This window comes from Toxotes jaculatrix, chromosome 24 (assembly GCF_017976425.1).
Source record: "Toxotes jaculatrix isolate fToxJac2 chromosome 24, fToxJac2.pri, whole genome shotgun sequence".
NCBI lineage: Eukaryota > Metazoa > Chordata > Actinopteri > Toxotidae > Toxotes > Toxotes jaculatrix.
Genome location: NC_054417.1, coordinates 11,518,007 through 11,528,851, shown reverse-complemented (window position 1 = coordinate 11,528,851; position 10,845 = coordinate 11,518,007). Strand labels below are relative to the sequence as shown.

Here is a 10,845-nt window from a genome sequence, read left to right as displayed (position 1 = left end):
CTCTGTGACAACCCTGCAAAGGCTACTTGCCGATGAAGACAATGCAAGACATCTGGGGAAAAAAAGTTAGTAAGTGAGTTGGGATGGTTTTGTGGAGGTAAAATAACATCTCAGTATTCATGAGATTTGATGATAATTTTCCTGTTCCATTGAGAGGTGGAAAGTGAAAGTCAACGCACTGTCTGACCAGCAGAGGGTGGCAGTGAGGTTGTGACACTCCAGACTGTTACACAACTCCATGCAAAGCTAACTTTCTACTAGTTGAATGACCAGGTGAACAGAGAGATAAGCCGACACAGGCTCTTCCCTCTGCTGTTAAAAACAGACTGGGATGTGACTTCAAGGGTAGCGTCACATACTAATTCATCTTCCGCATTTTAGGAAAGGTTCCAGTAGCAGGTGGCGCAAAGATGCTGGCCCCGATGTGATTAACTGTTCCTAGAAAACCTCCTGCAGAAAGGTGGATGTGGATCCTGATTTCATCTGTGGATAAAGGTTAAAACATGTCAGGTAGGTGACTTTATTTTATTTAAATGATCCAGATTTGAACATGGACAGTATAAAATCTGTATAAAAATTATTTAAATGAGTTCTTCAGTCTGCTGGTTGAGCTTTTTATACAAAGTTAAGTAAGTTTAAAGCATAAAAAAAGGTTTCTGAGATTTTCAGTGATAAAGAATGCTTCAGTGACTCGGTTTGACTTGAGACCAGAACTCTCAGTGTGCCAGGCTGAAATATAACACTACTTGCAGCCCAGAGAGGGCATCAGACAAAAGGTTACATTCCCCTGCACCTGAATGCTGGCCAGGAAAATCAACCTCTGTCGTAGCTACACCATGAATGCTCCCCTGAAACTGGCTTTACTCTCATGGTGGAACCATGATGGACATAAAAAGAACCTTTAGCGTGTGACTTCACTGTAGCAGTCTAAATGTAGTGTATAGCAAAAATCAATAATAATAATCAATAATAGGTTTTAATATAAAGAAGAACATTGTCTCATCACCACCTGCCTCTTTTTGTGTTTCCTCTTTTGAATGACATCCATGTGATGCTAGGATTTATGGGTAAACCCACTTCATGAGGTTACAAAAGTTCAAAAAGTTCCCCAGAATGTTTGGTTTACTTTTCATGAGCCAGTTCTGAATCTGGGTGGAGGATTCCAGTCTAAGGACAATGTAACTATTGTGTTATGGGTCTGTTCCTAGAACATTTCCTTGGTAAGAACCATGTAATCGGGTTGCGCTGACAGACAGACGCCTTGGTCTAACCCTGTTTTCTGTCTGTCCTCCAGCTGGCGAGGCCTTCGTAACCCTGGCCACCACAGACTCCTACTGCATGGGGGCCACGGTGGTGGCCAGGAGTTTACGGCAGCACGGGACAACTCGAAAAATTGTTGTCATGGTCACACCTAACGTCTCGCAGCATTCAAGGTGGGTGAGGAAAAGGTTCCTGGATTCCCTTATATGGACAGACACACTAGACAGCGTTTAAATCCTGTTACATAACCTCTTGTTGCTTGGTAACAGTAGACTCTTAGCCTTCACACCTTCTGGATAATCATTTTGTCCACCAGGCTCGCCCTGGAGAGTGAGTTTGATGGGGTTGTTGTGGTGGATCCGATGGACAGTGAGGACCGCCTCCACCTGTCCCTGCTGGGACGTCCTGAGCTCGGCACCACCTTCACTAAGATCCACTGCTGGACCCTGACCCAGTACAGCAAGTGTGTCTTTCTGGATGCCGACACACTCGTGAGTCCCAACGAACACACAGATATTGCACAAATCGCAGTCCAGCACGTGAAACAGACATTCCTATCAGAGCCAACAGTTAAAGTTCATCCTTTCATGGTCTGAACTGTTGCCCAACATCGCTGTGTCGACTAGTAAACATATTGAAATCAATACCAACACTGAATAAACAACAACCACACTGAGTAAACAACAACCAAGACAGAACTTGAGAAGAGTAGCTTTAAAGCCAAGTCGGAAGCAGTAGCGTAAATGATGATGAGAATCAGGTTAAATGTTGCGTAGCAGGTTGTGATACTAAATTCTACCAAACTGCTTAAGTTAATGTCAGACCTTGATCTTTTGACAGTTGTACACACACACGCGCGCGCACAAAACTGTGCATTCAAACACCAGTCTTTCCTGCTGTTTGAATCGATCAATCAGACTTTATTTGTGTAGCACTTTTCATACATATACACAGAGTGCTTTACAAAACACCCCTCCCCACTCCCACCCACGTGCGCACACACACAAACACACTCACATAATCCATTGATAATCACAGTGTAAAAGAAAAATAAGGGACTCAATAACAACAGGAACTAAGGAAACACTATTCATGGATTTGCAATGAGAAAACACCAGAGGCAGTGTAAAAATTCAAAGTTCAGCAAAATAATATTAAATAAATAAATAAATAAATAACAATAAAAAATAAGTAAAACCAGAAATACAGAAAATGAAAATAAAAATAACTTGGTAAACCAAGTAAGTAAGTACAGACTAAAATGTGTCAATAAATAGACAAATAAACAAACCTCAATTAAAGAAACCAGACTAAAGTGGGTCTTGAGCTTGCTTGTAAAAATATCAGAGTTCTCTGCTGCCCTCAGGTCTTCAGGGAGGCAGGTCCAGAGACGTGGACAATAGAAATAAAAGGAGGTCTCATCACAGGTTTTTGTTCTCGCTTTAGATTTAATTAAAAGGCTAGTACTAGACCACCTTAGGGTTCTAGAGGGTTCATAGGTTAAAACAAACAGGTAGGACTAAGACCATTAAGAGCTTTATAAACCAATAAAAAGATCTTAAAATCAGTTCTGAAGCAGACAGGAAAGCCAGTGCATATGACACGAATGATATGTAGCCTTCTTTCATATTAACGCTGCTCCTCTCACTAAGTTATTGTCATGTAAATGGAACATGTATGTTTGAAGACCAGGCTCAGTAAACATATGCAGATAAAGTCCCAGGGGTCATAGCTGCACTGATGCACATACATGAAACGTGAGCTAGTAGTAGGTCTAACTGTGTAGTAGTGACCTCAGGTTGTGTTAGATTCTAACACAACCTGAGGTCACTACTACACTGGATTTTGATAACTCTGTACAAAATACATGTACATGCTTTGTGACATGTAAACAGTAGAGTAGGTGACAGAGGGAACATGTTGGAATCAATGCTATTTGATTTTATTTATACAGACAGATGTATGAAACCCTGAATAAATGTAAATCAATGAAAGACAGAAGTTCAACATTCATAATTGTGTTTTTATTAATGTGTAATCACTTTCACTAATCACAAAATTAGCCATCACAGTAGCCCAGAATGGACAAACCAAACACTGGTTCTAGAGAGGCCCTTTAGTGTTTTTATGTTAACTGAAGGCCATCGTAGTTTCTCGTACACATTTGGAAAGGGACAGGTGATCAGATAAGGATTCAGTTGGTTGCAATGTGCAGCCTTGCCACTAGAGGCCACTAAATCCTACGCATGGTTTGATGGACTGTTTCCTCTCAGATTCTGTGTAACGTGGATGAGTTGTTTGAGAGAGATGAACTGTCCGCGGCTCCTGATCCTGGCTGGCCTGACTGCTTCAACTCGGGTGTGTTTGTCCTCAGACCGTCCCTGGACACCCATGCCAGGCTCCTGGATCATGCCCTGCAGCACGGCAGCTTCGATGGTAACACAGGACTACATGTTTGGGTTCAAACTAACGAGCAGAAAGCTCTGTGTTCTGAATACTGACAACTGAATACCTTCATACAAAAGAATGTACAATCAGTGTCTGTCCTTACCATCCCTCATGAATTGTACCAAATCAATATGAACCCTTCCTGCAGCTAATTGGACAAATACATGAAAGCATTTTCATATTTCATATTCACAGGTATGACCTGGCAAATATTTTCCTATAGCCGCTTTGTTAGCTTGATGTATATATAGATTGATTAGCAATAGCAATAGCTTGATTATTTGAAAATTTGACTGCAGCTTAGAGCTTATATACAGTTAAGGGTCATCATTGTTTGTTGACCTGATTTCAAGATTTGAGAGATTTGAGAGATGACATTTATTTATAGATGTTTCATTCATTTTTGTTACCCCTTCCTGTAATTTGTTGCTTTCAGGAGGGGACCAGGGCCTATTGAACTCTTTCTTCAGCAGTTGGCCAGTTGAAGACATCAGCAAACACCTACCGTTTGTCTACAACCTCAGTGCCAGCTCCATTTACAGCTACCTCCCTGCTTTCCAACAGTGAGTGTGTCTGCTGTGGAGACACAGTGGTCATTTTTTTTTCTAATCACCAGAGTAACTCTATTTCCATCTTAATTCTGTTTACACACTTTTGTGTCTGTGGTATTTTGGTATGTTTTGGCCATCAGTTCTATCAATTCAGCAATAACCCAACCAAGAAGTAACAGAATCATGGACTTTTCTGCATCTTTTAGAAACAGGATGTACCAGAGGTTTGCAGTGATAAGTAAGTGAAAAAAGACAGTCCTTGAAGTTTGATTTGTGTGGGTGTTAGAAATTAAAGTTATCAGAAATTAAATAAATATACTCTATATATATAAAAGTGGCAAAAGTATACACTATCACACATAACAACAGGAAAGAATAACAATAATATAAAAGGAAAACAATATAATTTTATTATATTTAGAATAATAAAAAAATAAAACAATGTACAAATAACCTATCCCATGCATGTTTTTAGGATTGTGGGAGGAAGCTGGAGTACCTGGAGAGAACCCACACAGACTGGGGTTCAAACCTGGAACCCTCTTGCTGTGAGGCGACAGTGCTAACCACTGCACCACCATACCGCCTGCAATATAATTTTCTTATTTTAAAATAAAAAAAAAAGAATAATATACAAATAAAATATAAAATAGATATTCTGAATAGCACAAATCCTTCATCACACAAATGAAAACACACTAAAGGAAATCTAATTATAACAGCATTGCACTAAGAGCAGCAAACAAAAAAACTAAAACCTGACTTTTCTGGCCTTCCTTGATGCAAAATCATCAATAATGTCATCATACGAAATCTGCTCCCCTATTAAGTGATTGATACTGATGACAGCAAGGCCAGTAAGCCATTCCTGAGATATGGTTGACCTCAAGTACGACTTGATCAACCGGTTCGCCCGTGCCAAAAACCGCCACTGGGTTTAGATGAAGAAATGAAGCTAGGAGGTAAAGGTCAATGGGGGCAGAGCCCAAGGCCTGACCCCAGAGCAAGAATACTAAGAATACAAAGTGAATATTCATATTGTGTTAATCACACAAATTTGGTGTTTTTATTTTATGGGAACTAAATTAAATTGTCACAGATAAGAGGGGAAAACAAAAGCACTCAATGTAAATGCTGGACTTTTGTTCCTGCAGGTTTGGCCACAATGCAAAGATAGTCCATTTCTTAGGAGCAGTGAAACCCTGGAGCTCCAGCAGACAGAGCAGCTGCTCACCCACCATGGAACAGTTTGTGACTCTGTGGTGGAAGGAATACCTCGGTCACATAACGGCATCTGCACCAGAGAAACAGCCTACTCGAGGCTGGGAGAAACCACAACAGGTACCGACATTATGTGGTGTGAGAACTCTTATGTCCTATCCTCTTACTCAGGCACAAATTAATGGCTACTCAACCAGCAGTGGAGCTTAATGAGAGAAAAATAATATGAAATAAAACACCTGAATGGTTGTAATAGGCCTTTTTGAGAAAAATGTGTTTCTGACTGTCTGCGGCTCTCAGCCATGACCTCACTGCTTCCTACTGAAGAGGTGAATGTTCCTAAACACCTCACAAGTTTCATTTTTTAATAAAAAATCATTTCCTAAAACAACTGGTCACTGTAGTTTCTAACAGATGCTACTTGAACAGGAAGAAACAGTGCATTTGTTAGGGGACTATTTTAAGTGGTGGATTAATCCACATTTGGTATTCTTGGTGGACCCGTGACTTGTGATTCCCACAGTGTTGAACCGTTCAGAGCAGGAAGTCAACTCCATGTTCAGAGGGTTTTCTTTAGTGACTTCCCTCCCTTTAGTTGAAAGTTTGCTAATCAGCCACTGCTGCTACAGAGTTTGGCTTGTACACCGGTAGGCCAAATGCGGCACATGGCTGCCCAGACCTGGTCTTGTTTGTCGTCCACAGTTCTCAACATTGCTGAAACCCTTGTTTTTCAGATTGAAGAACAAGAAGCCAAGATGCCATTTAGAGAAAACTTGGACAGCTCCAATTCACTGCTTCCACATTTTTCATCCCAGAATGAGAGCCATCATTCACCGCCTGCACCAGAACCAAAACCAGAACCAGAAATAGAACCAGAGATGGTAAAAACTGATAACACCAGAATACTGATGTTTTCTTTAATCATATCTCTTCTTTTTTAGCTGTAGAATATTTTCAAAAAGGACAAGTACCTCACTAACACACAATAGAAACATTATTCTCCCACAGCTTGAAGCACCCTGCTACAGAAATTTGTGTAAAAGTAAATAAAAACACAATTCACTTTTTGAACAGACAGCTTTATGATGCTTAAAGCTGAAACGATCAATATTTGAGTATCAACAAAGACCCGGGCATCTGATTAGGACACCTGGGTGCCTTCCTTTGGAGGTCTTCCGGGGACCTGTTGCTGGAAGGAGGCCCCTGGGGCAGACCTGGAACATGGTGGAGATATATCTCGTCTGGCCTGGCAATGTCTCTGGGTCCCCTAGGAGGAGCTGGGTTACCCTGCTTGACCTGCTGATTCCACAACCCAATGCCAGATAAAGCAGCTGAGAATGGATGGATCCTAAATACCACCAAACATTTCATCCCTGTGCGTCCACAGAGGACATCTTAGCACAAAGCCTTGAAGCTCCATCACTCTTTTTAAAACACTGAGTTCATTTAAAGTCACTCATTTACTGTAGTCATTAGAAATATTTTGCTAATCTGTCCATTAATTAGCTTAATGAAAGACCTCATTAGCATAGCTGCTTGTGTTTATAATAAATCACGGTGATTATGATGGTGGGTTATTAGGCAGCTCGAGTGCCTCTTGTTAGTTCCAGTTAGATGAGACTGTTAATTTATGAGTCTTTCTGCTCGACTGCATTTGAATCCAGCAAGGAAGACGGAACACAGGGATCTTATTATCTGCCACAGGCCTCCGAGCTTCTTGTCGCATTTCTGTCATTTGTTTCGTTCATTTCAGCCTGACGCCTTGTGTTTATACAAGCATGTAAAGATTAGCCTGAACAGATACACACAAACACACACACCCTCCAGCGTGACAACAGCCATGAACATGTGTTATCAAGCTCTCTGCAGTGAGACTGAAGCAGGACTATGCTGTATTTACATCATGTTACATCAGGGTCACATGACTACTCTGTCTGTAGTGTTCCTCCACAGATAACACGCAGTTTGAGGAAGAGACAAGATTATCTGAGAGGACGGCGGAGATCCAGAACTCACCATCGGGTGATGAGGGCGGCAATGGTGCTGCAGACACTGGTACACATCCCGTACGTAAACCTTTCCTTGTCATGTTTCCTTCCCTTGTCATGTGATAAAGAATTTCAAAGTAAGAGAGACTATTTCAAGTACCCCCAGTTCTAGATGACTGAGAGATCTGAGAGCACTTTAATTCTTGCGTAGACATGAAACTAGACATGAAACATGAAACTTGAAGTGTGTTAGAAAATACCTGAGTCTTCGATTAAAAAAAAAAAAAATTCAGTATGAAACTTTCTATCCCAGAACTTTATGGCATTGTGTCTTGGTCCCAACAATGTCTATTTATTTATGTACATTTTATAAATACATTATATGTCTTACATATAAAATTGTGATCTAAAAAGTAAATGCAGTAAAAATTACATTTTTTTTCTGGACTCTGGTGGAATAGAAGTATATGGTGGTATCAAAAGGAAATGCTCAAATATTTAATATACATAGTTATACTTTCCACCACTGGTCAGTTTAAAGGAAAAACCCTTATGGAGCCAGCAGCCTCCCATTGTGATGTCAAGTTACTCAAAGAACTGTAGTCCAAGGGTTTTCCCTGGATGCAGGTGGAACAAGCACCGACATAGTCCTCCAAGGTGGGTCACCACAAATTCCTTTAGAGGAGGCCTAGGGTCTGATTAGCACCCAGAGGTTGGGGGCCCCACTGCAGTACCTGTAAGTGGACAGAGTCAAGCACAAAAAGACGGTTAGCAGGACTGTAACCTGTATTGGGTTGAGTCTGTCGAGCCTCCTTAAAAACTGATTAGCGCTGCCACCGTGCTGGGGGAGGGCAGGGTGATTTGTGGCAGTTGTGCAGGTAAAGTAGTGGGACATCCAGACCAGAACACAAACAAAAAAAACAAAGAGAGACCCGAATTGGGGGACAAACAACACACACAAAGGATGGGACGATAGCATCCACACATCCAAAAAATGTCTTCTGGAACCACTTTCTAATATAGAACAATTTGTAGAGGGTTTATAAACCTTTATAAAGGGGACCTTACCAGATTCAACACAGCCCAGGGTTGGAAAGATTGTACTCATATTAATAAGACAGAGAGTACTTGAAAGGCGACGAGCATGAAAGAAAAACTAGAAACTCGCAGCTAAAAATTCAGCCTGAAAAGAGTTCCTTGTGGTGAATTCTCTTTGAAGACCAATTTTATTATTCTCTGGATTTCATCGGAGCAGAGGGCTGCAGACCGTGAGATGGAGGAGACGGAGCATCGAAGGCAGTGGGAGGCCGGACAGGTGGACTACCTGGGCAGGGACGCCTTCCAAAACATCCAGAGGAAGCTGGACCGCTTCCTGGATTAGAACACCACATAACACCATTGTGAGCAGACTGGTGTACCACTCCTACCTGTTTCATGAAGACTGGAAACGAACCAACAGCACCAAATTACACTGGCATTATTTGATTTGATTTTTTTTTTTTACAAAGAAAGACCGCTACTATCAAATAATTTCATAGCTGATATAAACACCAAAAAATGTTCTTTTTTTACACTGATATTTTGTGCCACTGTCAATAAACTCGAAACCAGTACTGAACCTGTCTTGTGCAAGTTATTTTTTTCAGAGCTGTAGTTTTTTTTCTTGCTTTCTCCCTTGCTTTTCTTATTTCTAATTTTCTTGTCAGTGAATACATAAAAACGCCAAAACCAAACAGTCCAAGTTAATTATTGTCATTTCTTGTTCTCTGCTGGTGTTGTTTACACTCTCTGATGCTTCCATTAATACCAAACTGAATACAATATTACTGTTTTGATGTCATAATGTTCAAAAAAACATAATTTTTCATTCGAGCTAAGAACTCAATGAAGAACATTCAATGTAATTGGACATAGGAAGCCAGCTGAATATGAACCACAGCGTATTCGGTCTGATGCTCCACGGCAATAAATACACTGATATGTTAAAACAAGATCAGTAACACTTTTACTGATTCCTGAATTAGGGGACTAATTTGGTAATGATTTAATTAAAACTAATAATTAAGGATTCAATGGTTCTTTGAAGAAAATCCTTCAGAAAATCAAAACCAGAACCAAAACTATCTTAAAAACAGCTCAACTTACTTGAAGTTACTGATTTTCTGAATTGTTAATATTCAGCAACTGTATTTATGTTGACAAAAAAATGTGATATTTATTTGTTATTTATATTTATATATATTTATTTTTCAGCATTTGGGAATAGATATCACTGTTGAACAAAAAGCAAAACTTTTATTAATGTCTTCATGTCATTTGAGTTCATGTAGATAAATAGAAACCCCCAATACACACACATAGTGCAATTTCCCCATTGTGGGACTATTAAAGGTTTATCTTACATGCACAGACTTCACTGCAGATCCACTTCTTTCTGCATGAGGTTATGTGGTTATTTCTCCACTTGGGGGTACTGTGGCTCTTCCTGTCTCCATCATGGCTGCAAATGAGAGAAGCTGGAACACAGATTAATAGATGTTTGACTGCAGTCAACAGCAATGCTGTGTGATCCTTATCCACTGGGCATGCGGCGCATGTAATTTTCATCGGCATTCCTCTCATAATGTTGTGACACAACGGTGGAAGAATACAAAGCAGAGCGTCAGGTGGTGGAGCTGGGATAAGTTGCCGCTTTCCAGTGTCTGCCTCATTCATCAAGCTCTGAAGAGGCGAAAAGGAATGAGAGATCAGCCCCTGCAGATGCTGTTAAACACAGCTTCTAATCCAAGTTCACTAAAAACAGAAGGAACATTGATATCTGTAATGATTAGCTACATTCATGTAGTGTGTAATTTAGCATCAGCTGGGAGAAGTTCAACTCCCATCAGCTTCCTAGTACTAATTACAAGTAGGGATTGACACATGCAGCAACAACACTGATATTAATTAACCAGTGTAGCAGTCTAGTATAATTAAAAGCAAAATTACATTATGTAATCATGCTAATACTATTTAAAGCTGTTAGAATGTCTGAATTAGAGTGCTGCAGTTCATTTAAGGTTCAAAATATAAAAAGTTTGGTTGTGCTCCAAATCGTAGCCAATATGTCCACATGTGGACTCCAACATGATGAATGTGGGTTGTTTAAAATACTGGGTCAATAATTTATTCACTTTAATTATAAACAAAGCTAGGCGGAAAATGATATTGTAAAACCTGGAGCTTTTGGTATTAATTCTAGATAGGGCTAATTAGCTAATTGCTAATTAGCAATGCATATTTATTAGGTAATTAGCTAATAAATATCTGTTGATACTGCAAAGACAGTTTCAAACATCAGGTTTTTGCTTTCTGATAAATGCTTGAGAAATACATTA

General features: G+C 40.0%; 1 protein-coding gene across 2 annotated transcripts; it reads left to right on the top strand.

The window, feature by feature from the left end:
• Positions 1 to 103: 103 nt before the first annotated feature.
• Positions 104 to 9,079, top strand: gyg2 (glycogenin 2). 2 transcript variants are annotated; one of them, XM_041031901.1, is made up of 9 exons: positions 104 to 510; positions 1,295 to 1,433; positions 1,577 to 1,751; positions 3,534 to 3,696; positions 4,145 to 4,271; positions 5,414 to 5,600; positions 6,215 to 6,361; positions 7,434 to 7,546; positions 8,724 to 9,079. In XM_041031901.1, the coding sequence occupies exons 1-9, from the start codon at positions 504 to 506 to the stop codon at positions 8,956 to 8,958; spliced, it is 1,293 nt and encodes a 430-aa protein (XP_040887835.1). In that variant the 5' UTR covers positions 104 to 503; the 3' UTR covers positions 8,959 to 9,079. The 2 variants fall into 2 exon arrangements, with proteins under 2 accessions (XP_040887835.1, XP_040887836.1); XM_041031902.1 differs by having other exon boundaries at positions 107 to 510; positions 7,421 to 7,546.
• The last annotated feature ends 1,766 nt before the right edge of the window (positions 9,080 to 10,845 follow it).

Bases quoted from the DNA above. Each gene is read 5' to 3' on its own strand.
- gyg2 (XM_041031901.1), top strand. The intron at 1,752-3,533 runs GTGAGTCCCAAC...GTTTCCTCTCAG, and splicing joins TTCTGGATGCCGACACACTC to ATTCTGTGTAACGTGGATGA. The intron at 3,697-4,144 runs GTAACACAGGAC...TGTTGCTTTCAG, and splicing joins GCAGCACGGCAGCTTCGATG to GAGGGGACCAGGGCCTATTG.